The sequence below is a fragment of the Sprattus sprattus genome (assembly GCF_963457725.1).
Source record: "Sprattus sprattus genome assembly, chromosome: 1".
NCBI lineage: Eukaryota > Metazoa > Chordata > Actinopteri > Clupeiformes > Clupeidae > Sprattus > Sprattus sprattus.
The window spans coordinates 48,539,426-48,566,603 of record NC_137920.1 but is presented as its reverse complement, the minus strand read 5'-3'; the positions used below and the strand labels follow the sequence as shown (position 1 = coordinate 48,566,603).

General features: G+C 42.9%; 1 protein-coding gene across 1 annotated transcript; it reads left to right on the top strand.

Moving 5' to 3' along the window:
• The first annotated feature begins 1,619 nt into the window (after positions 1–1,619).
• On the top strand, positions 1,620–25,625 carry psmg1 (proteasome (prosome, macropain) assembly chaperone 1). Its single transcript, XM_080835193.1, has 7 exons — positions 1,620–1,858; positions 7,460–7,569; positions 7,687–7,844; positions 12,891–12,953; positions 24,025–24,223; positions 24,565–24,692; positions 25,458–25,625. The coding sequence occupies exons 1-7, from the start codon at positions 1,737–1,739 to the stop codon at positions 25,530–25,532; spliced, it is 855 nt and encodes a 284-aa protein (XP_080691319.1). The 5' UTR covers positions 1,620–1,736; the 3' UTR covers positions 25,533–25,625.
• Positions 25,626–27,178: the final 1,553 nt, after the last annotated feature.

Here is a 27,178-nt window from a genome sequence, read left to right as displayed (position 1 = left end):
GGCTGTAGAGAAATGTGTGTAGGCATCTAAACTGACACTGCTCATCGGATTTTAGGTGTGGTGAAATGGAGCAGATTGGCTCCAAGCCACCGGGAGAGGTACCGAACGGCATTGGCCATTTCTGAGTGCCGCAATCTGCAATGCCGCCAACTGTACAAAGACAGCGGGCCTGGCTACAGGGGGAACGGCCAGCGGGGAGTCCTCCAGTGCTTTTATGCAACTGACTACTTTCCCGGCTATTGTAGTTGGGATTGCCACCTGAATGATGGGGGGGGAGTGGGATATAAATGAGTAAAAAGGGTCTCTCTCTCTCTCTCTCTCTCTCTCTGGGCCCACGAAATATTGTAGAAGGGGCCCCTGCGAGATGTTTGGCTGCGCCACCCCCCCCCCCACACACACACACACACATCTGCTCTGCCTCTGGGTCTCAATTCTGGGGGCCCTCTTCTCCGTCCCCTTTATTTTGTACTTTTTTTTGTGCTAACTTATACCTGTCAATGCCTCTTGTGTTTCCCATTTTTAATAATATTTTTATCCCTTAATGTTATTGCACATATTTTGTATTTACTTTTTTATTTACTTTAAATGCTTTGTGTAATGACCTTCCCTTTCTGTATAATAAAAAAATGTAGCCTACCCTTATGGCCTGAGTCATGTTTCCCTTACTAAGAATTCCCTATCGTATGCATAAGTATTGTCTGTAAACAATACAAGTGGAATAGGGGCGAAAATGTACAATTCTAAGGCTTGTATCCTTTAAGAAATTTACTTTGTACCTCTCTAAAGCCAAGTATATGCATTTGACATCACAGTTATCAGTAAATGCAAATTCGGTTTCTCTTCATTAGCCTACTCTTTGGTCAGCCTGACATTTTCAGAATAAATTCCAATCAATATTTTTGTGAATATTAAGAGCCAGAATTTGAATGACACTGCCCATGAGCAAAATGTTACACTAACTTTTTAACTCCACTGTTACAGTAAATTGACTCCCTCCCGTAGCCTACAAACACCAGGCAATATCTGGACTTACAGAAGTTAACTGAAGTATTGAATCCCTATTTTGTGTACCTATGGTGTGGCAGGCTGTGTAGCTGTATGGCAAAGATCACTACGTTTTGTAGGTTTTGACAAAAACGCAACAGCTTCGTAACAGAATAGTTAACGATGTTGTTGCTCAACAAGACAACTGCTGGAGCTCCAATAAAGTTGCTTACAAATAAACTCCAACATCAGACTAAGGAAGGACGGGGGAAACTTCAGTGGAAATCCCATTGTCATTGTGACACCGTACTCAACAGTACAAGGACAAATATTTCGTTATTTTTTACCCGTCTCTGTGCTACGTTGGAAAACTACTCCCCGATTTCAGTAGGAAATCACAATCCTACGTATTACGTTATCACGCTGAGATTGGTCAGTCGTTGTATATAGGCGTGTATTTTACACGAGGGGCGCGTCTTTGTACACGGGGCGTGTCTTGGCAGGAGGACGCAGGACGCAGTCGGACCCTATTGCGTTCGCAGCCAAGACCTTAGCTCGATATACTCCAGTCCAGTAGATGGTAGTGTTCACCTCAGCTATTAGTTTGCAACCTACTATCAATCCACCGAACAAGCTGTACTTTCTGAATAATCATGCTAAGATATTTCTGGATTTCTAAAACCTGAGGGGTAGGGAGTTTCAACAGAACTATACGACAGTTTTTTCCTAGGTTAGACTTTGTGTTCCCAAGAATGGCAACATTTTTCGGTGAGGTCTTGTCAGTATACTCGCGGGCAGTGGAGGAGGAAGACCGGGAGGATGAAGATGAGAACGAAGAAGATGTTGAAATCCGACGAGAATTAGAGGAGAAGAGGTAACGTTAGCTATAGCTGATCTTACGAAGAGTGTGAAGCATGTCTCAAAAGAGCTAAGAGGCTCAGCTGTGTTTGAATAGTGGGTATGATTATGAAGGATGAGTCAAACTAGTCAACTCGTTCCATTAGCGTGAGACCCCAGGAAAAAACTGTAGACATGCGTTCGTGGATCACGAAATAGAAAGTAAACCTGTACAAATGAGGTCGAGGAAGTGGGGGCCGTTTGGTGATCTTTTCAATTGCCTCAACGATTTTAATGATGCGAATGTTATTGATGAAACTGGTTTGGCTTCAGCTTGCCTAGAACAATTAATGAATAGCCTGAATGGTAATGGTAAACCGAATTCTTGCAGATCTGTTGATTTCTGTCCAAAGGATACGGTGGGCCTGGGAACTAAACGCACTGCATCTTCAGGAACACATGCAAAAAAAGGAAACACCATCAATTTAACGGCATTTCGAAAATGCGCTACACATACAGCCAACACATCACAATAGAGAAACGTGTTCGAGTTCGAGTCAACGAAAGTTGCCATAAATTTGCCATAAAAACGCAAAAAATAAAAGCCCTAGAGTGCTGTGAAAAAGTATTTGTGTCTCCTTCGTGAGTTCTTCTATGTTTACTCTTTTGTCACATTTAAATGTTTCAGATCATCCAACTAATTTTAATATAAGACAAAGACAACGTTATCAAAACACCTAAACAGGCCCGGGGTGGGTAATCGGGAGAATCGGGAGAATTCCCGATGGGCCGCTTCACTTGTGGGCCGGTCGAGAATTTAATTTGTAATTATTATTATTATTATTTATTTATTTTTGTCACGTTAGTCCATCTTCTCTTAAAGTAGGCTACACACGTTGTGCATTATGACACAGCAGCCTCTGCATGGGTTTTACCATGCGAGGAAGTTCTCCCCTCCCGAATACAGTTGGTTGGGTCCATAGCACGTCTTTTCCAAAAAAGTTTTCTCAGATTGGCTGGGCCGGCCCTACCGCAACGATACGAGGCAGGGAGGATGGATGGGAGGTAAAGGCCAGGAGGGGCTCAAAAAAAGAAAGTCTTTGGAGGAGGATGCTGCCAAATGCTGCCAAATGCTGCCCTTACCGATTTATTTCCAAGAGGACAAACACAAGTGGCAACTGGTAAAGAGAGACATGATAAGCAACGTTACGTTGTAGCGTTGGTTAATATCGTTGCAGCAGCATTGTCAACCTATTCGCAAGCAAAATATTAAATTAGCCTTTTTAGACCCAATATATGGCGATCCATAGATTCGCAAATATTATGCAAAAACTCAAACTTGATCTGTGTATGCAGTAAAATGACTCCTGCTAAAAATGATGAGCCCGAAATTTGCAATGAGGAGGCCATGATTACACGTACAGGTAGAGAGGATAACAGAGTAAACCATATGAATTCGATAACAGAGTAAACCATATGAATTCAAGGTATTTAATGTAAGAAAGAGCAGTATATGACAGTACTTGATGAAAGAAAAGAATGCCAGGGGAGATTTTAGATGATGAACCAGTAGCCTCATCTGATGCTGTCTTTGAGGTGAATGTCCATAATGTTGTTCTGGACACTGTGGCAGGTAGCATGGATAGGAGGATTTCAGAAAAAACTAAAAACTTTCCTGAAATAAAGATAAATGGGCTCCCTAACTCAGCACTCCAGGAAATCAGCAAATGTCTGCTTACGTTAGATGACAGAGCTACTGTTAGCACATTACAAACTGAGCTGTCTAGCTTAGCATACCATTGGGAGAGACTGAAAAGGTCCTTTCTTGAAGGTTATACTATCAGGGCAAGTAGTGAGGTGGCACAGGAAAGTCAGGAGGATAGTGGCGGACTACCATATATGGAAGAATCAGAGATGGAGCTTGAAAGCAGGACCTGTTCCTCCTGCAAAACTGTGCCATTTGTGTCCACGTAATACTCGCACAGTACAACCTCCTCACAGATGCTTATCATGTCATTGGGTTAGCTTTGGACAAAGTTTCTGTTGACTTTGTCCATCACACAGATTTCAAGTGAGAGAAGCTTCTCAACCTTAACATTTGTGAAGAATAGGCTACGAAGCTCATTGAGTCCGGACAACTTGGAGGCTTTCATGTTAATGTGCACAGAGAAGGAAATCCTCATGTCTATAAGCAACGACACAGTTATACAGTAGATAAAGTGGCTGAAACCAGTGCATTGCTCAGGTGGTTACTGATGCTGTAGTGTAGATGCTGTTGGTGCTATTCGCAATGTAACTATACTGTACTGTGAGTTGAACTGTAAACATTAGTTCAATATGCCTCCTTGTTGAAGAGTTGGATATGTTTCAAATGCTTTATTCATTTATTTCTGCTTTTGTTAATTTATCAACCTATCCTTGTGGAATTGTGAAATATTTTTCATTAACTTCTTAGCTTGAATGGATTATTATTTAACCTTTACATTATTTGTTGAACCATGGTATTAATAAAAAAAAACTACAGGATAGTAAGAGCTGAACTGTGGCTTCATTTATCCAATTTCCACTACCATGGAAAAAGTGGGCCGGTCTTGGGCCTGATATTCCCGGGCTGAAAAGTGACCCCACTCCGGCCCTGCACCTAAACCTATTACCCAACACCCTTGGCAGCAACAACTGCAATCAAACATTTATGATAACTGGCAATGAGTGTTTTACATCGCTGTGGAGGAATTGGGCTCACTCTTCTTTGCAGAATTGTTTTAATTAAGCCACATTGGAGGGTTTTCGAGCATGAACGTCCTTTTTAAGGTAATGCCACAACATCTTTATCGGATTTAAGTCAGTACTCTGGCCACTCCAAAAAACAATTTTTTGTTTCCTTTGAACCATTCAGAGGTGGACTTGCTTGTGTGATTTGGATCATTGTCCTGCTGCATAAGCCAACTGCGCTTGAGCTTTAGGCTAGGTCACGAACTGATGGCCGGACATTCTCCTTCAGGATTTTCTGGTAGAGAGCAGAATTCATGGTTCCATCATTGGCAAGTCACCCAGGTCGTAAGGCAGCAAGGCAGTCCCAGACCATAACACTACCACTGTTGGACTCTTGGTGTGTTCTTTTTGTGGAATGCTGTGTTAGCTTTAGCCAGATGTAATGGAACTGTCTTCCAAAAGGTTTTGACTCATCCGTCCACAGAGTCTTATCCCAAAAGTCTTGTTTTTTGGCAAATGTGAGGCGAGCCTTTGTGTTATTTTTGGTCAGCAATGGTTTTCACCTTGCAACTCTCCAATGGATGACTTTGTTTCCCATCTGTTCTTGAATTTCTGTAGATTGTTGCATCATTTACTGCTTTTTGAGATCTTTTATCCTTCTTCACCTTACCAGACAGGTTGTATTCAGTGACGTTTAGGTTCAACAGGGCAGCAGGAATCATGCCTGGGTGTGTCTTGTGAAATTGAACCAAATTATCAATTACATTTGGTTAACTGGTTGATCTAGGAGGGGGCAATTACTTTTTCGCATAGGGCCAGGTAGGGTTAGATAGCTTTTTTTCTTTCAATAAATTAAGTCATCATTCCAAATAACCAGAGTTAACACAAAAAGCTATCTTTGTCTAATATTAAAATGAGTTTGTTTGTAATCTGAAGCCTTTAAGTGTGACGCATATGCAAAAATGAAGAAATCGGGAAGGGGGGAAATCCTTTTTCACATCACTGTATATCAAGCTAGTATTTTTTTCTGGGCAACTGTAGAAACATGGCAGATGTTTAGCATGCCAACATACATGGTAAATGTAGATGATGTATACAAACATAAGATGCTGATACACATAATGCTTAAAGAAAGAAAGGAAAGAGAGCATTCAAGTATTGTTGACCAGCAATGATTTACATTACAGGTAGATAGGCTAGCACAGAGCATGTAGTATGTATGCATTTGTATTAGGCCCCCTTTACACAGAGTCTAGATTCACTGAATCGGGTTCATTTTTCAATCGAATCGAATATTTTAATTGCGTAAGGATGGAGCCTGGTAACGAGAGATTTGCGTAAGGACGAACCCCACCCGATTGGGATGAACCGGCTGTAGTACATACCCCACGCCTGTTGGTGGCGTTTTAGCGCTGCTACAGACAACTGAAAAAACGTGAAAAAACTTAGAAGAAGACAGGAGGACACGGGTAAACAGCCAGTAGACAAGCTACAATTAGCAATGTTTAGCCTAACCGCATAGCATACATTAAATCTGCACAGGAATACATTATGGTGGTTAATAAAATCAGTGGTCAGAGCAGACTATAGGTTATGCGAAAATGAATTCTATTTTGTATTGTCTGATAATAAAGAGTTTGGAAGAGTGCAACATGACATGTCTGTCATCCCATTTTCCATGAGGCTTTGCTCCAACCATTCTACATACATTTTTGAACAAAAAAGCAAATTAAATCGCTGGCCAATTTATATTTGTGGTCATGAAAGTTATGTAACGTCTGAATAAAAAGAATGGACCCTTCCGCAAACTCCGCCCCCCTTAGCAACGGTTGCTATATCAGTCAAGCATTCACGTTTCCCAGGTTCTCAGCATTGGTATGAATGGCGTGGCAACATGTTTTCAACCGTGTCAATTTCAGCTCTACCCAAAGAAATCACAAGCATTTTTTGGAAAAACGTCAAGATCTCAGATCGAAGCAGGCAAAAGGGTCTGCAATATGCTTATATAGGCTACAACCACGACATTACATGCCGTGTTTGTAGACAGACAAATGCTAAGGCTAACAGTTTCATTCCAGCTATGTTTATGTGTTCTATTATCTACACAGTCGCCGCTACGCAAACATGTAAGGTGGTAACACTGAATCATATTTTAAGCAAGGGTTTTCTCACGTTTTCGATGCAGTGGGCAGATTTTAGCGACATAGCTTCTTGGAACAAACGTAGGTGCTTCTGTTTAGGTTGCTGACATTCAGCTGATGGGGGGGGGGGGGGGGTCGTCCACATTGTTTGATCCACAGCAGGCATTTATCTCTCTGGGTCTTGGGTTTCGGGAAGGGATAAAATGTTACCCCTCCCTCCAGCCTTTTTGGATATCGGCTGTCAGAATTACACACTCCATAAGCGCAACGTTTCATTTTCTCTTCTCGAGCAGACGTCTCTCTCATTGACTTCCATTCATCAAAATGGCTCGCTTGACTGAGGTCCCGAGCTTAGTAACCGTTGCTATGCTATGATTGATCAGTTACCGTTTTGGGGAGTGGTCGCGGAAGGGTCAGTTAGATCAAGATAGGAGGCTAAACTAGGCTGGATTAATGAGAGTGAGTTCGAGACACACCATGAGTGAGATGTAGAGAGACAACAAGTGTTATACATATTGGTTGGAAATCGCGATGCGATCACGCGGGACAATGATATCATCAGGTTGTGTGAATCTGTGCACCAGACACCAGCCCCTGTACCGATTCAAATCTACTCACTTTCTACCCCTGATTTGAAATGTTACAGATACCGTGTGTGGATAGAGAGTGTTCGTATAAATGATAGGGCTATCTGTATTATGAACAGCTCGGACGCAGACAAACTGGACTCCGTGTAAACTAGGCTTTAGTGTTTCTTAAGTGCTATGGCTGCCTTTGTCTTGCAGGACAGTCCATCTGAAATGGTGCCCTGAGGTCTCTCAAGCCATAGAGGCCTGCAGTGACAAGAAGCTTTTCTGCTCTCATCTCATCATAGCTGCGGGCACCAACGCTGCTGGTGAGGGTCATCATAATGATTTTGACAGTAAAAGCCTAATATGTGATTAGGATAATTCAGTAGTCTGTGACTACATCAGCCCTTTGACAATCATGTGTCAATCCCCTCTCTCCTTAGGCTTTGTATCAACATTTATTTTAAACCCAGCAAGATGGCACCCAGTGGGCTGGCTGGCTCTATGGAATGAGAGAAACAGAGGCTCAGGTCTCAAAAACAGCCCTCCTGCTCCAGGAAAGCCAGGCTGCGTGATCTACCAGCAGAAGGAAGGTGGCTCTGTGAGTATACTGTGGTGGTCCCAGCTTTGTTTTGTGTGAACGAGGGCACGTCTCTTACAGACGCGAGTAGTTTCGTTACCATTGTGGTCGGAGCAGTGACTATTCACCCTCTGAGAGACTGCGTCACTCGAAGTTGATTTTGTGTGCATTGAAGCGGGTAAGCTAACTGGTTTATTCCTTACTGAGTGTAGCCTGGGCCGGAGCGGCCTCGCTCACTCGCCACAGGGGAAAGTTACCCGGAACGGTGTTTCTCGCCGGTTCTTTGGATATAGTGTCCCTATTATTATTTAAGTTAAAGCTACCCGGCTGAACGGTGTTTCTCGCCGGTTTCTCTGGATGTAGTGTCCCTATTATTATTTCCGTTAAAGCTACCCGACAGGCATATTAAACGTAAGGTAAGTAAACTTTTGCATTCGTTGTGACAGTGGAGTGTGCTCGCTCTACTGCTGTTGGTTTATAGAGCTTTCATTCGGAGTGGGTTTCGCTCCATGATTTAAGATTAAGACTCTGTTGCAAATATTCCGGTTAAGTTTGCTTTAGTTTGTAACAGCCGCTGTGGAGTGTGCTCGCTCCACTGCTGTTAGTTTAATAGAGCTTTTCATTCGGAGTGGGTTTCGCCCCATGATTAAGTTAAGACTCTGTTGCGAATATTCCGGTTAAGTTTGCTTTCGTTTGCCTTCGTTCGTATAAGTTTGCATTCGTTTGCCTTCGTTCGTATAAGTTTGCATTCGTTGTGACAGCCTTGTGGAGTGTGCTCGCTCCACTGCTGTCTGGTTTAATAGAGCTTTCATTCGGAGTGGGTCTCGCCCCATGATTAAAGACTCTGTTACGAATTTCCCGGTTAAGTTAGCACTGAGGGCCGGTTCATTCGGAGTGTGTCTCGCTCGGTGAATAGAAGAAGTCTCTTACACGGGTGTTGGCTTAAGCCAACAGTGCTTTGCGAGCCTGAGGATGGCCATATGGAGTGCCCCTCCTGTCTTGGCATTGAACATCTGAGACAGGGGCTGACAGAGTTTGCCTGCATGAGCTGTAACTGCCTAAGCCTGACAGCCCGGGCATCTAGGTTAGTTCAGCTGGAAACAGGCACTGCCCAGTCCCATGAACGGACTCAAGAGAGAGCGCTGCCCCCCACCAAGCGCCAGAGCACTACGCCCACCGCCTCTAAGGCGAAGAGGAAGAAGGGTGGACTGTCGCAGAAGGTTGACTCAGTGGCCACAGAGCTAGAGAGCATTAAGGCGCTGCTGGCTAATTTGCAGCCTCCTACCGGGGCGGTGCAGGGTAGTAGCGCTCACGCTCGAACCCCACCAGCCAGACAGGCGGAACGGTCACCACCGGCGCTGTCGCCAGTAAGAGCCCAGGACCAGGACACACTCTCCACTAGGGCGTCAGAGAGCTGGGATATGGGACTGGGGGACTAGGCCGCGTCATACGAGGCAGCCCCCCACGACTCTCAGGCTAGCTCCCAGGGTACAGCCCGGGGTACGGGGGTGGATTCGGAAACTGACCAACCTTCCATCAGATCCACCCTGAAGGCAGCGTTAGCGCGTCTAGGGCTGGACCCTGCCCCGGTGGCAGTGCCCCCACAGAGTGTGTTTTTTAGAACGGCGGTGCAGCAGACACCCTTTACTGTCCCGCCCCCAGCTCTGTACATTGAGGAGCTACAGAGGTGCTGGCAAACCCCAGACAGTATACCCACCATAGCCTCGACTGCAGGGTCCTGTCGGCCATGCAGGATGCGTCCACCTATGGGCTGTATGGGATGCCTAATATAGAGCCGGCGATGGCGGCCTTAATCCTGTCCCCCGAGGAGGCGCTTAGGCCCCATGCTCGTTGCCCCCGCCCGCAATGCCGGTTGACGGACGACCTCATTGTGAGGTCTTATGAGGTAGCGGCTCGTATGGGACGCATTGGGAACTCGATGTCCCACTTAATGCTGGCTCTCAATCAGACATTACAGGCGACAGAGGATGCATCTGCATCCCAGGGTCTGGGTGACTCCTCGCTGCAGGCCTTTGCCTTCATGTCGAGGGAGCTCGGTAGGCTTATGTCCTACCAGACCCTGGCCCGTCTCCAGATATGGGTGGCCCAGTCCCTGTAACCGAGCCAGGCAGGAGGGCACTGCGTTCTCTCCCCGTCATCCCTGGGGAGCTGTTTGGTCAGGCCGCACAGCAGGCCCTGGAGCGCAGCGTGCACAGTATCCGGGAAGGCGATTGGTTCACCACCATCGACCTGAAGGATGCGTATTTCCACATCCCAATCGCCCCACACCACAGGCGATTCCTCAGGTTCGCCTTCGAGGGTCAGGCATACCAATTTCGGGTCCTGCTATTTGGTATATCTCTGGCGTCCCGTGTGTTCACCAGGTGTGTTGCAGCTGCGCTGGCTCCACTGCAGGCCAGGGGAATTCGAATTTTACCGTACCTGGACGACTGGCTTATCTGCTCCCAGTCAGAGGCACAGGCCGGCAGCGATGTTGCCGCGGTGATGGCGCATGTCACGGCGCTAGGGCTCAGACTGAACCTCAAGAAGAGCTCCCTAGTTCCCCGTCAGCAGACGGGGTTCTTGGGCATGACCCTCGACTCACTGGGGAGTGCTGGGGAGTGCTGTCCCCTCTCAACAGCGGGTCGAGAGAATCCAGCAGCTTGTGGCGCGCTTCAGAAGACACAGGGCACTGACCCTGAGGTCCTTCCAAAGCCTACTTGGGATGCTTACAGCAGCCGCATCCTTGATCCCACTAGGCCTCCTGGCGCTACGGCCGTTTCAAATCTGGCTAAACGCCCTGGGCCTCCATCCCGTACGGCACAGAGGGTTACCACCAGCTGCATGAGGTTCCTCCGTCCTTGGAGGAGGAGGGTGTACATGACCCAGGGAGTCCCACTGGGCGCTATTCCTTCCCCTTCAGGTGGGATGGGGCGCCGTGTTGCAGTGCCGGACGGTCAGAGGTCAGTGGAGCCCTCAGCAAAGGCGCCAGCACATAAATGTGCTAGAGCTTCAGGCGGTGCTGCTTGCTCTAAGACACTTCCTTGCAGCTCCTGCAAGGTACACATCAGCACCTATTGAGCCTGAGGCCTGCGTACTTGCCCGGCACGTCCAACAGAGCTGCAGATCTCCTGTCTCTTGGGAGTCAACACAATGTTCCCTCTGGTTCAGCCTCTCGGAGCCAGGTCCGCTAGGCCAGGACGCACTGGCACATACATGGCCGAGACTGCAGCTGTACGCTTTTCCTCCTCTGCCAGTAATCTGGCCCACTGTTAGGGAAAAATCCTAAACTCTTACTAAGTTTGTTAGAATTACTTAGAATAACGACTTCCACAAACCAGAGCAAAGTTTTAACAGAACTATTACGCTCAAGTCTAGAGCGGAGAGCAACCAGTGTCACCACTCGTATCACCTCTGAGCTCATCCTGGCTACATAGCTCTTTTATTTCAGAAATCAGTGGTTACACAATACATTGACCACTCCCAGGTCTCTTACGATGTTGCCATCTGGTCTCTGTTCTCCAAAGATAAGAATATTTACCTAAACCCCCTCACTCAAACTCTGGGTGTCTTTAACACAACAATCAGGAAGAGTTCACAAAAACACATGGCATCTTACAACAGCAACTCAGTCTTAACCTAAACATTACATGACAGCTCTGAGTTTCACATCCCCCTTTCTCAAGACTCAGCATTCCTCTCAACAGAACAAAGAAACAGATGGAGAATCCATTTAAAGACTTAAAACACACATCATGATAAAACTAATATAGAATATTTCTTTCACACCCACCCTGCACAGGGTGGAAACAGAGGAGCACAAGCTGCTATTGAGCGGCCAACGGGGAGCGATCCAGAGACGATCCAGCATGCATACAGGCACAGTGGCTTCCCAGCCCCTCGTCATGTCCGAGCCCACTCCACAAGGAGTGTGGCGACTTCATGGGCGTCTCTAAGGGGGGTTCCCCTCAGTGACATCTGCAGGGCAGCCTCCTGGCATCAGGCTGCACCTTTACTAGGTTTTACAGGGTGAACGTGGTGTCCAATAACCCGGTCGCCGCAGCGATACTCCCTACTCAGTCACAGCAACTCTAAAAGCGGGTAGGCACTCCTCATGACTTTTTTGGTATTGTCATCCAGTGCTGAATGCACCGCCTCTGGCGGTCAGTAGGAACGAAATAGAACGAAGGTTACGTAGGTAACCATGGTTCTATGAGTTCCGGATGACCGCCAGACCTCGGCAGTCACTCGGAGTTCTTGCACGAGAAGATTGCCAAGAGGTGGCTTCCTGGGTGGAACGGCCTTTTGTGCTGGTTTATGGTCAGGGGTGGACAAATCACATTCCCAGGCACCTGAGACAAGCTGATTGAAGTCTGGGCTTTGAATTTAATGCCCAATCAGATTAGTGTTCAGAGGCCCGAACCTTACTCTGATTGATCGAGATGCAGGAGGAGGCCCTAGTCTACATTGCTTACCTTTACCTGATAGCTAGTACATAACAACTCTATTTAGGTTGGTTGCCTGACTATTGAGTTTTTCACAGAATGATTCAATTGTGTCAATTCCTTTAGTTAAATGCCCCTTTGTTTACCCACAGGCGGGTTGATCAAACTCCCCCACCAATTTACAAATTCGGTGCTAACTTCCATCCCTGTGGCTGTTGCTTGACTTCCCTGGCTCCAGGTGTTAATGCGATACCAGTGTGTGGAACCTTCCATAGTTAGCATGACACCATTTTGGGTGTTATGATTAGAATCGTATCATGGACCCGGTTGTTATGATTAGAATTCAGAATCAAACTTCATCTTAGCTATCAGGCAGGGTTGTATGATGTACATACACGATAACGACATTTCTTGTTATTTCTATTCACATACTGTAGTGTAATTAGGCAGAAGAAGAAATGCCATTTAGCATACTGATCACTGCAGCTCTTGTTTGTTCCCAGAATAAATCCCAGTAAAAGAAGCTATGTTCTATAACATTTCAATCAAATTAATGTTGAAAACCCTTGGGTTACAATTTTACTTTTGTGTATTATTTCAAAGTATTCTCAATGTTTTGCAGGTACTAATTTGTCAGTGCACATGCTATGTCGCAGAAGATCAGCTGTTTCAATGGACTGAAAAGGTAAAGGTCTGAATGTATGTTTCTGTGATGAAAAAAAGCCCATCTAGGAGTGTTTCAGCAGAGGTGCTGTTGTGCATGTAGCCGTGACCTTATGACCCTCAAGCTAGACCCTGTGTGATTTAGGAACTACTTCTTAACTTTGAAATAGTTCTTTTGAACTAATGTTTTTGTATTACAGATAATGCACTAATACATTGTTTTCCCTATATGTGTCTTTATTTATAATATCTTTATGGACAGTATATCGCCTTCTTTTCTTCATATAAATAGTGAATAGGCTTATACATATATGTAAGTGATATTTAATCATCTTTAATTACTTTATGTATTGAGTACTATAGTGTTATTCATTTAAAAAGAAAAGTTCATCGTAAAAAATCTTCAACTTTTAAAGAGTTGTCAACTGAATTGAACTTTTGACTGAATTTAACTTTTGGATAGAAACTCAAATACAGTTGAAGTTTAACAAACTTAAATTTGTGATAGAAGAGTTTACAGTTTCCTGTACCAAATTCAATCTAAACCGGGTAAACTAAGTATTGAACACGTCACTATTTTTCTCAGTAAATATATTTCCAAAGGTGCTATTGACATTACATTTTCACCGGATGTTGGTAACAACCCAGGTCATCCATACATACAAAGACACCAACACAAATACATTCAGAAATTAAGTTATGTGTTATAATGTGAAAAGACACAGGGAAAAAATATTGAACATGCTTAATGATATTTATTGAATTCTTTGTACAAAACCCTTTGTTTGTTATCACGACACCTCCTGTATGTAGGAACTAGTCGTAGTCATTGCTCAGGTGTGATTTAGGCCTATTCTTCCACACAAACAGTCTTCAAATCTTAAAGGTTCCGTGGGCCTCTTCTATGAACTCTGATCTTCAGTTCTTTCCATAGATTTTCAAATGGTTTAAAGTCAGGTGATTGGCTGGGCCATTCTAGCAGCTTTATTTTCTTTCTCTGAAACCAATTGAGAGTGTCCTTGGCTTGCTAAAGTGTCCAGCCTCCTTTCATCTTCATCACCTGGTAGATGGCAGCAGATTTTGATCAAGGATGTCTTGGTACATTTATCCATTCATCCTTCCTTCAATTGTGTGACGTTGGCCATTACTGTTTGCTGAAAAGCAGCCCCACACCATGATCTTCCCACCTCCAAACTTCACTGTTGGGGTGATGTGCAGTGCCATTTGTCCTCCAAACATGGTGTGCATTATGGCATCCAGAGTTAAGTTTTGCTCTCATCTGACCAGACTATATTGTCCCAGTATTTCACAGGCTTGTCAAAATGTTGTGCTGCAAACTTTAAACGAGCTTCAACATGCTTTTCCTTCAGCAATGGAGTCTTATGTGGTGAGCTTTCTTTGAAACAACTGTACCTGCAACTTCAAGGTCTTTCTGAAGCTTGGACATCTCTTCTTATAATTATTTTCACTCCCCTGTGTTAGATGTCACTGAGTTGATGCATTCAAAACTAGCTTCCTGCTATTCATGGGGATTTAATCAAGGTATTCATTTAATGTGATTTAATCAGGTTCAATCATCCACTCAAAAATAGTACCTACCTCTAGACACACCCATTCCGTCCCATATCCCAGATGACTGTATAAAATATGTGAACTCCTCTCAGTATGTTGAAATAATCCTCTCATGCGACATGTGAGTAGATTGTCCTGTGACGCTGGAATAAACATATTTCTTATGTTGGACAACTTTCCCGAGTGCCTGTTTATCTGCAGACCTGACCTTGGATCAAAGAAACAGATCTTATTCATCTGGTGTTTCCACCCAGTTTCAAGAAGGACAAGAAGAAGATACGGAATATTTTCATCTTTCCTTTGCCAAAAAAAAAGAACGGAAAAAGCTGTGTTCGTCAGATCCATTTAACAGATATAAGGACTTGTAAAGATTGGGCCCATAAGTGAACCTGGTTTTTCCGAGACGGATCATTTATGAGTAAGTGGTACATTTAATCCTTAATTGTATGCACTTTGGGTTTTTTTGCGGGACAGAAGTTACAGAGTCCTGGCGCAAACAGCTTCCAGTATTCACTTGTGAGGGTCGAACGCAGAGTAAACCGAAAATAATTGCAAGTGAGAGAGTTTATTTTATCTCAGTGAAGAGAAGGCTTCAGCTGTTTTATTTGTGATCCGTATTTTGGCAAAGCCAAAATGATTGGAAAGAATGAAAAAGTTAAGCAGAAAACCACCAATAAAAGGGGTGGACGAGCAGCACCTGAAATTGATGAAGAAATTATAATTTCATCAGTAAGAGGTTTCATTAATGACCATTTGAAGGTAGATGTGCTACAAAAGAAGTTGGAAAACAAATATGACATTGTGCCCGACAGTGAACATTTGTGGCCTATTGATGACGCAAAGCGTGCGTGGGGAAAGATGCAGCGAGGGACGGATCAAAGCCAATTGCCATATACCTTGATCATTCTGAGTCAGGTCACACGTAGGCAAAAAGCTGTCCAGAAGGCTGAGAAAGAGGCAGAGCTTTCAAAGTTGAAGACTTTGAGACTGACCGACAACTGCTTGTTGAAAGAAATAAAGTCAGGGCTTTAGCGGAAGATGTGAGATCGCGGAAGGCGGAGAAGCTTTTAATGATTCAGGCTGGGATTAATGCTTCTGATCAACTGACGCTACCTGGTGAGACCTTATACCCCTTTCAGGAAATGAGGGAAGCAGCTCAATCTGAAACACGAAGACTGTTGCAATCAGCAATGGCTCCCCACACAGACAGCGACGTGTGTGAAGACAGTGATGCCGCAATGGATTTGGATGGTCCAACCAGGCTGAGACCTTTAACGACCAGGCATGCCGGTGGAAATGTGACACATGGATATAAACCGGCAAAACCCCAGGACATTGATCAATGGTCGAAAGACATGCAACATCCTCGTAAGTCGGGCATGGAGGCGTGGTCCAAAATCAACCGTCTGAAAAACATTTACCAACTCCACCCTTTGGATGGCGTGGCAATGAAGTGTACGGTACTCAATGCCTCTGAATCAAGCAAAATAAGGCGTGCTGTTGAAAGAGGGTTAGGAGACAGTCAACAGAAGATGGACAAGGGCTGGCAGGCATTACGTGATTACATCCAAAGTTCCACAAACGCCAGCACTGATTGGGCAAAGATAGCCGCCTGCAAACAAAGGACTAATGAGGCTGTTGGTGACTTTTCACAAAGATTCATTGAAACCTTTTTAAGATGCTCAGGCATGAGTGGTTTGACAGAGGGGAACATTGGAACAAGTGACAATGGTGCTCTTAAGGCTAACCTGCTGCATAGCCTGAATCCGGAAGTGAAGCAGGCTGTCAAGCTGACTACTCCGACTTGGGAGGACACCACGTTTACCTTGGAAATGCTAATCAATGTGGCAAGAAGGGTGGAACGTGGTGTTGAACAAAAGCTCAGATGTGTCAACACCTGTGGTCCACATGATGAACAGGAGTGCATGCTGAGACCTCTAAATTCACAAGGTCCTGGAAAAGTATCTGAACATCAACACTAAAGATCACAATATCCGCCAAGAAACAGATCTTATGATACATGTCACAAATGTGGAAAACATGGCCATTGGGCAAAACAGTGCAACACTCAGAAACGTGGCAGATATACTGCTTGCCAAAACCATCACAAAGAGGGTGATGAGGAGAGCAATGATGATGAAGACATATTCAGAAGGTTTGCGAAGTTGACGGATCATCAGAGACAGACCATTATGTCCGCGATTCCGGGAAACTGAGTCTGCCCTCCTTATGGTCTCTTACGGTGGCTGAAAGCCAGCAGCTTGACAAAGGTGATCTGTGTGTGCCTAATGATAAAGATGGTCTAGGTACGGTGCAAGATGAAATACCCCCAGTTGACAGTGAGCTGCGCCATGTCGAGTGGCCAGAGCCAGGTTACTGCGGGATTATAGAACAGGCACAGGAATCTGAGGAGCCATTGATTCCAGACATGGGAACACACATAGAACCGGAGTCAGTGGAAGCTGCAGGCGAAGCTGAGGAAGTCATGAAGAGAACTGTAGGTTTGGAGGGCCAAGCCTTTAATCCTAACAACCTGATCATTGTTGAGAGTCAAGACTGTCCAGGAAACACTGGAGAACTGCAGATACCGGCAGTGATGACAAGACAACTACAGCCATGTGACAGGAAGAATTTTAAGTTTGAAAAAACACAAAGAGCACTGTCACCTTCCCACACTGCAGTCATGGTGAAGGGGGAAACCAAATTACGGATAATTTAAGTCATGCCTTTTTGTTAATCATGTCATTACTTTTAGCAATGATATGATGATTGGATGGCAATTTTAGATGCTGACTTAATTATGAACTTGACTACGAGATTTTGATTTTATTTGTATTTCTTTGACGACATCAGCAATCAACATGAGGACGTCGCCAAAGCGTATCAAGTGGATGGCAACCATGATCCTGACGGTGATGACCCAAACGCTCATCCCAAACGCTTCCTCCTTATACGACAGCCACCATGACGCACATAAGGACAACACATTCCTCGCCACTGCACACTCATATGCCCATGCCCAATGGAAACATTCATGTTGGGTGTGCGGATTGCTCCCCACTTCAGACACATACCCATATCTAGCAGTTCCAGTCACTCTTGTGGATTATGTTACTGCATACAAAAAGATAACCAGTCCATTTTACAGGGCAGATGTCATCCTCAGCCCGCGACCAACCCCACATGGACCACCTGAATGGGTGAAAATCAGTTATGCGCCCAAAGGTCTGTTGTGTTGGGTGAATAATGGAACTGGGATGTCTGTGGGACACAGCAGATGTGAATATGACATTGCAGTCGGTCAGCAGAGCATCCATATCACATGGCACGACCACACAGAGAACATATCCTTGCCGGATAGCCACCAAGAATCGGACGCGAAGGTGGCTATGAATGGAACTATGTTCGTTTGTGGGAAACACGCCTACTCACATTTGCCCCAAGGCTGGGAAGGAGCCTGCTATGAAGCATACGTTGTACCGGCTATGAGAATAGGCGGTGACGTCCGCATTGATCACAAAGCAAAACGTGATCTATTTAATAACCATGAAGTTATTGCTACCCCAGCCCAACGCTTCTTTGCAGCCATCATTCCAAACTATGGCATTACCGTGGCGCTGGATGAGATCAGAGAAGTAGCCTCAATTATGGACAAAATTGCAAATGATACCACAGGAGCCTTGTCCGCAGTCAACGGAGAACTGCATGCCGTTCGGAAGGTAGCCCTGCAGAACAGAATGGCTTTGGATATTGTACTGGCGGATAAGGGTGGTACCTGCGCAATTCTGAATCAAGAATGTTGTACTTACATACCAGATTCCTCCAAGAACATTTCTGCATACATACAGGACATTTACACCAATGTACAACACCTGAAAAGACCCCCGGGTTGGAATGGATGGATAGATTCATGGGGAGGTTACTCTGGAATTTTCCAGATTATTATGTCAACTATTATTCCCATTTTGAGCCTTTATGCAATTGTCAGGTTTTCAATTGTTAGGATGACTACAAGGTCGCCACTTTTAGCTCCAATTAAGATTAGCCCCCACAATACCAAAATGGTTGATGCAGAATCAATAACATTTGAATAAGAACAACTTCCTGTGGATCACACAAACCACTTAGGAAAGGAATAAACACACCATGGAAATATTTTAACCACTACACTACACTATGAAGACATGTTTGTTTGTTCATAATAGAACAATGTTTGATTATGTTTAATCATGATGTAAGATTGATCGATGATCATAGGGGGGGGGGGTTGTTAGATTTAACCACTAAGAACATGTGTTCTGTTTTAAAACTTTTTACCACTACACTATGGGAACACGTGCACTGCATGAAATGTGGGATTTACGACAGTCTCCGACCCTGTGTATTGCCGTAGAAGCCCACATTGGTGTGAAAGCCCCCCCACCCCTTCCCCTTGGCCAGGCCTAGGTTTTGTTATGTTAATTTAATTGACCTGGATTGAACACAACAACCCCCCCCCCCCCCCCCCCCCCCCCCGGGGAGGCACCCCGTCACTGCTTCACTGATTTAAAAAACCTGAAAGTCACATGGCCCAAGTTGCTTAACGACTGTTAACGACTCTTAATGACTGTTATCAGAGTAAGCCTGACTCTGTATAATTACATGCCAGAAACGAATCTCAAGAACATTAAGGTGAAATAATAATATATAAGTTAGGAACATTACACATAGCCTAAGTTAAAACTTTTAAACACATACCACCATAAACATGTGAGATAATTCGACAAGAGACATTGAAAGACAGCTAACTCACTGCTTTGTCAAATAAGAGAGATCAACTATATATATCTGGAAACCACTTACAGATTCCGATTAGCTAAATTTGCGTCTGGATGGAAAGGTGTTATCTTTCCCCATCCCACCCATGCTAAGCCATTTCTAGCATAATATGCGATCTACCGTGGAAAACAGAAGGCAGGCGATTTTTTTTTTTTTTTTATCAGTTCGCACCACACAACGACGTCGCATCTTTGCTCCTTGAATGTCCAGTGGTGTAGTCCAGTATATACGCAGGTATACGGAATATACCCACTTATTTTTCAGTCAGCATTGGGTATACCCACTTCTCAAAACAGGGTGTTTATCCTGTGCTGTATGAATAAATAAAGAGTACCCACTTCTCCAGGGACAACTACACCACTATGAATGTCGATATGTAATGGTATGGTGTTATTGAAACTTACTACGTGTAAAAAAGACTAGAAATTGAACGTTTATTATTTCAGGTAGGCGCATACCTACGTGACAATAAATCTGTTTCTGTTTCTGACTCGAGTCTAAAGTTTCTAATGTTGCCTCGGGCGCCTTTACGTGAACATAATTAAAACGTCACATAAGTCCACTAAACAATTCCCGATTCGCACGCTCCAGTAACAGAAGAGAAATACCCCAGAGGAGGGAGGAATGATAAACCAGGTACTTGGTCGCACCGACGAGCTAGAACATTACCAGCAAAGGTGGCTAAGCGGTTAGCAACAGCACCATTAGGTACAAAGTACCACTAACCTGAAGAGCACAGGTTCAAATCTCGCGAAGCTCGCCTAAAATCTACCTGAAAAGTCACAGGTTAGATATTTACGAGTGGCAAACATGTCCCAAGTTGCGAAATGACTATCTCGATATCAGAGTAAGCCCGACTCTGTATAATCACATGCCAAAAGTGAATCTCAAGAACATTACAGAGAGGAAGCTCCGGAATATGAGTGGAACAGCCTCGAAAGTACATTGCAACCCCCAAACTCTGAAAATGAAAGGCAAAGCAAGAATCGTGAAATCCCCGAAATCAAAACCCTAAAGACAGAACTCTGAAAACGGTGAGCTAATCAAGAAATGTGATAACCCCGGAGCAAAACCCCAAAGACAGAATATTAATTAAATTATTATCGTGTACATTTTAATTTCGTTTTTATGGGGCAATAGCTGTAAATGGGAGGGGATACGTTTTGTCAGTTGAAAGCTGACATATAGACAGAATCTCATTCCTTCTCATCACAAGACGTTTTAATTCAATTCCTTCTCGTTTTCAAACAATGGCTGCAGCAGGGTGTGTGTGGCTAGACTGCTGACAGTCAATATGCTAATAAGAGCATTTCGCACCTTTTTCAGCGGGAGGTGAGAATGCTAAACACATCGGCCCCCCTCCCCTCGCAGGTTCCTTCCCGGGAATTTCCGTTCGTATGCGGCAGACGGATATTTCGGGGGAATGTCCGCGATCAGCCAGGAATGGTGATCATTCGCGGCTGTATCACAGCGTTTACGGGCCCGATAATCTTGCTTTTCGTGCAGTGGTGTTTGTTGACATTTTGTCACAATGTTGGATTGTTTGATCACTATGTCTGATTATGTTCGTTATGGTTTTGTTCTTGTGATCATGATGTAAGATTGATCGATGATCATGGGGGGAATTGTTAGATGTCACTGAGTTGATGCATTCAAAACTAGCTTCCTGCTATTCATGGGGATTTAATCAAGGTATTCATTCACTGTGATTTTAATCAGGTTCAATCATCCACTCAAAAATAGTACCTACCTCTAGACACACCCATTCCCTCCCATATCCCAGATGACTGTATAAAATATGTGAACTCCTCTCAGTATGTTGAAAGAATCCTCTCATGCGACATGTGAATGGATTGTCCTGTGACGCTGGAATAAACATATTTCTTATGTTGGACAACTTTCCCGAGTGCCTGTTTATCTGCAGACCTGACCTTGGATCAAAGAAACAGATCTTCTTCACCTGTCAAAAATCTTGCAAGGAGCACCTGGTCATGGCCAGTTAAAGGTGAAATTATGTTCTTTTCACTTCCGGATTATGGCCCAACAGTGCTCACTGGAACATTCAGAAGTTAAGAAATGCGTCTGTAATCAATGGCATCAGTATGTTTTGCAACAGTAAGGTTGCGAAGGTCTTGAGAGAGCTCTTTGCTTTTACCTATCATGAGATGTTTCTTGTCTGACACCTTGGTAATGAGACACCTCTTTATAGGCCATTAGTTTGGATGTTAATTTGCAATGACATGGGGCTGGATTTCTTTCTAATTACTGATAGGTTGTTGCCTTGGCTTTCCATGCCTTTTTGCACCTCCCTCTCTTCATGTGTTCAATACTTTTCCCTGTTATTACACATAACCTATTTTCTGAATTTAGTTGTTTTGGTTTCTGGATTACTAGGGTTGTTAACAAAATTTCGTGTCAATAGCAATTTTGGAAATGTATTTACTGGGGAAAATGGTGACGTGTTCAATATTTAGTTTACCCGCTGTATATAATATATGATAATATAATAAGTAAATGTTATTCCTTAATTTCAAATTATTCCTTAGAGCTTGTAGAGCAATTGATATTTTTATTTATTATTAGTTTTTTGGAAATGTCATTGTCATTGGAGTCCCAATATGCACAAAGGGAAAACAACCTGACTATACCTGGTTATATAATATGGTGAAATGAAAATTCACAAGTCATTCAAACAGATTTGCTTAGTGTAATTTTTTTTTTTTTAAACCTTAAAAAAATGAACATACATTGATTCCAGTCTTTCTCTGTTGGTTTATTGTGTTTATTCATAGCAAATGTTAAAACAAGCATACTAACTGTTTATTTTAAAAAGACTGGACTCTTGCTGAGCAGCCGTCACCAAGACCTAAAAGCCCTTCTGCCTCAGTGTGTGCGCCGAGTGTATTTACACTCCTGTGGGTACTGAATGTAAAGTGTGTTAACACTCCTGTGGGTACTGAATGTTGAGTGTGTTTACACTCCTGTGGGTACTGAATGTTGAGTGTGTTTACACTCCTGTGGGTACTGAATGTTGAGTGCATCACAGATGTTGTACATGACCACACTCTCCTCTGGTGTCATGGCCAAGTCTTCAACCACAGCCAGGATAGCTATTTTCACATCTTTTGTAGGCCTCTTCTGGATCGGTTATCTAAAGATCAGCAGATAAAAATATATGAATACTAAATAATTCTTAAATTAAAGAGCACCAAATTGTGTGAAACTAATGAAGCCATGTCCCTTACTACGCTAAAACGTGTACTTACCAAGCATTTTCAAGAGTTTGATCTGCACCACAATCTCTCAAAAACAGTGGAAGGCTTCTGGGTGTTAGTGTTTCTGTGCATGGAAATGTCATTGATCAGAAACGTCATGTGTCAGGAAAAAAGCAAACAAAATCAAATTCAAGTATTCCTTAACATATGGAAGTAGCCCTTAACTGATTTCTGTTATTGTAAACAGGTCTATAGAGAATGCAATCAAGATGAAACTTACTAATAGCTCATTTAAAATAGTATATTTTAGTAAATTTAAAAAAGAAATAAGTCACAGTGTGCTGCATCTTACCTCCATAATATGCTCCTCTTATGCTGAACAATTGGTCCCATTTGGACCTGTTGAGTGCAGATTGACATTTAAAACATTTGGACCTGTTCAGTGCAGATTAATACGTAAGAGATTGACATACATTGAATACATTGATTCCAGTCTTTCTCTGTTGGTTTATTGTGTTTATTCATAGCAAATGTAAAAACAAGCATACTAACTTTTTATTTTAAAAAGACTGGACTCTTGCTGAGCAGCCGTCACCAAGACCTAAAAGCCCTTCTGCCTCAGTGTGTGCGCCGAGTGTATTTACACTCCTGTGGGTACTGAATGTAAAGTGTGTTAACACTCCTGTGGGTACTGAATGTTGAGTGTGTTTACACTCCTGTGAGTACTGAATGTTGAGTGTGTTTACACTCCTGTGGGTACTGAATGTTGAGTGCATCACAGATGTTGTACATGACCACACTCTCCTCTGGTGTCATGGCCAAGTCTTCAACCACAGCCAGGATAGCTATTTTCACATCTTTTGTAGGCCTCTTCTGGATCGGTTATCTAAAGATCAGCAGATAAAAATATATGAATACTAAATAATTCTTAAATTAAAGAGCACCAAATGGTGTGAAACTAATGAAGCCATGTCCCTTACTACGCTAAAACGTGTACTTACCAAGCATGTTCAGGAGTTTGATCTGCACCACAATCTCTCAAAAACAGTGGAAGGCTTCTGGGTGTTAGTGTTTCTGTGCATGGAAATGTCATTGATCAGAAACGTCATGTGTCAGGAAAAAAGCAAACAAAATCAAATTCAAGTATTCCTTAACATATGGAAGTAGCCCTTAACTGATTTCTGTTATTGTAAACAGGTCTATAGAGAATGCAATCAAGATGAAACTTACTAATAGCTCATTTAAAATAGTATATTTTAATACATTTAAAAAAGAAATAAGTCACAGTGTGCTGCATCTCACCTTCATAATATGCTCCTCTTATGCTGAACAATTGGTCCCATTTGGACCTGTTGAGTGCAGATTGACATTTAAAACATTTGGACCTGTTCAGATTGACATGTAACACATTTGGACCTGTTCAGTGCAGATTAATACGTAAGAGATTGACACACATACATACTCATAACTGTGGATTTTTTCTCCTAGTTGTTTGCAGGTCTTCAGAAGAGAGGCCTCACTGTTACCGTATTGTCAGATGCACCCATTGCGGAATACAAAACAGCAGACTACCTCCATGGGAGGGACGTTCCATTTCTGTGTGCTCTGAAGACCAGTGCCTATAAAGAAGTTGTAAATAGTCCCTTTCTGGAGCAACCCAACATTGTCACTGGACTACCTGCAGCAGGTAAGTGCACAAAGGCCTGTGAATAAGAGTGAATTCTATTATATACTGTTACAGGTGTACAATACACCAATTGGATCATGGCAAGTGCTTCACAAGAGAATGTATTTACATGCAATGGCATACAATTTCAAGAAATCAGAGAATGTGAACAGAACTGGTTTGATCAACCATACAATCTTGGTCATTGGTTTAGTGTTTTCTGTCCATTACTAAACAGCTACTTGCCATGGTTGCAGTATCATACTACCATATTTTATATGTTCTACAGTTACACATTAGTTTAAAATATATTGCAATATTCTGACTGACACTAAATGTCTTCTATTTGCTTGTGTTGTCAGTGCTGTGCCATTGTCAAGTTCATGGGATCCCAGCTGTGCTGTACCAGAACTACAGTGATGTGATCAGTGCTGACTCCATCACAATGGAAGCCTACAAACCTGCTCTTACTTTGACCAAGAGTGTAAAGGTAAACCTACAAACCTGCTCTTACTTTGACCAAGAGTGTAAAGGTAAACCTACAAACCTGCTCTTACTTTGACCAAGAGTGTAAAGGTAAACATGCTCTTGCTTTGACCAAGAGTGTAAAGGTAAACCTGCTCTTACTTTGACCAAGAGTGTAAAGGTAAACATACTCTTACTTTGACCAAGAGTGTAAAGGTAATCCTACAAACCGGCTCTTACTTTGACCAAGAGTGTAAAGGTAAACATGCTCTTACTTTGACCAAGAGTGTAAAGGTAAACCTACAAACCTGCTCTTCCTATTACCAAGAGTGTAAAGGTAAACCTGCTCTTACTTTGACCAAGAGTGTAAAGGTAAACCTACAAACCTGCTCTTACTTTGACCAAGAGTGTAAAAGTAAACCTACAAACCTGCTCTTACTTTGACCAAGAGTGTAAAGGTAAAGCCTATAAACCTGCTCTTACTTTGACCAAGAGTGTAAAGGTAAACCTGCCCTTTCTTTCACCAAGAGTGTAAAGGTAAACCTACAAACCTGCTCTTACTTTGACCAAGAGTGTAAAGGTAAACCCTATAAACCTGCTCTTACTTTGACCAAGAGTGTAAAGGTAAACCCAGTGGCCTCCTTCGGTGGAGTGTTAAAAATCAATATGGTAACAATATGGTACCTTGACTTGTTATTATCATGAACTTTATCTCATTTGTAATTAACATGTGTTAATAGCACACATTTGCTAATGTTGAATATCTTTGTTCTTTCATGTCTTTGTTTAGCTGGAGCCTCCGAGCACAGCCTTCCTTCAGAAGTTTACAAGGGGCGGCGACGTTCATGATAACCTGTATACATGAACCAACCACTTATGGGGACAGGACTCTATGCCTCTTGCAGAGCTTCACTATATTTTAATATTTTGTAAATGCCAATAAAACAGTTATACACAACTTGTGAAAACAAACTTCTTTATTTCAAGTTGCAAACGATCTTGTTTATTACAAGTTATTATTGTTTTTAAATTTCTGTTAGTTTAATTTTTTTAATTTAGTCTTTTAGTTGGGTTTGTGATGTACAGTATTACGAGTGCAGTTTTATTTTTTATGTATTTTTAGTTTGGTTTGTATTTAGTTTTCGTTTTCAGGTATTTCGAGGAAAACTGAAAACAGTAGAATGAATGAAAGAATGCATGACCTCAAATATGATTTATCTTATTCGAATATGATTTATCTAAGTTATCTAATTCATGACCTCAAATATTCATCCTTTTTATTCAAATATGATTTATCTTATTCATTTCAGGTCCTTTTTATTGAGGCCATTGTCAAGAAGTCAAGCAGAACAAGGCAAAGTGGTACAGCAACCACAGTGCAAATCGAGGGGGAAAACAAAAGCAAAGCCGATTTTACAATTATATTTAATTAATTTAGCATTGCATTGATCATTGTAGTTTTTATGTCGATTTCACCTTTTTAAAAACTTAAAGATTATGTACTAAACTATTTTGAAAACTATATTTTTATTCAAGGTAACAAAATAATTTTCACTGCAAATTTTGGTTTTAGTCTTAGAGTTCTACTAGGGGTAAAACACCAAGACCACGGATCCTGGATTGACTGAATCGTCCACATGGAAACGCTGGAGCTGAGAGGAGTGGTTGAATCTGCTGTAAAGACGTCATGGAGCATGCGCATAAAGTGACAGAAGACAGAAGTCTTGGTCTTGATGGAAGAAACTTGTCTCGTGGCGTAAGGTTTTGGTTCTGATGGAGGGCAGCCTCCTGCCGGGGGGCGGGGGGGTTAATGTGTGGCATGCAGCGGGTCAACATTTTTCTCAGTAAATACATTTCCAAAGGTGCTATTGAAATGAAATCTTCACCAGATGTTGGTAACAACCCAAGTACAAATACATACAAAGGAACCAAAACAAATACATTTAGAAATTTAAGTTATGTGTAATAATGTGAATTAACACAGGGAAAAAGTATTGAACACATGAAGAAATGGAGGTGCAAAAAGGCATGGAAAGCTAAAACATCAGCATAAATCTATCAGTAATTAGAAATTATTCCGGCCCCATGTCATTTTCAAATTAATATCCCAACTGATGGCCTATAAAAAGGTGTCTCATTACCAAGGTATCACACAAGAAACATCTCATGATGGGTGAAAGCAAAGAGCTCTCTCAAGACCTTCGCAACATTTCTTTAGCAAGACATACTGATAGCATTGGTAACAGACGCATTTCTAAACTTCTGAATGTTACATTGAGAACTGTTGGCACTATAATCCGGGTGTGGAAAGAACATCATTTCACCATAAACTGCTCCTCGCTACATTTCTGACAGAGGAGTAAAAAAAATAATAAAAGAGTTGTCTGAGAGCCAAGGACCTGGAATTTGCAGGTACAGTTGTTTCAAAGAAAACAATAAGTAATGCACCCAACCGCCATGGCCTGTATGCACGTTTACCACATAAGTCTCCATTGCTGAAGAAAAAGCATG

Bases quoted from the DNA above. Each gene is read 5' to 3' on its own strand.
- psmg1 (XM_080835193.1), top strand. From the start codon at position 1,737: ATGGCAACATTTTTCGGTGAGGTCTTGTCAGTATACTCGCGGGCAGTG. The intron at 12,954-24,024 runs GTAAAGGTCTGA...TTTTTCTCCTAG, and splicing joins TGTTTCAATGGACTGAAAAG to TTGTTTGCAGGTCTTCAGAA. The intron at 24,224-24,564 runs GTAAGTGCACAA...TTGTGTTGTCAG, and splicing joins CACTGGACTACCTGCAGCAG to TGCTGTGCCATTGTCAAGTT.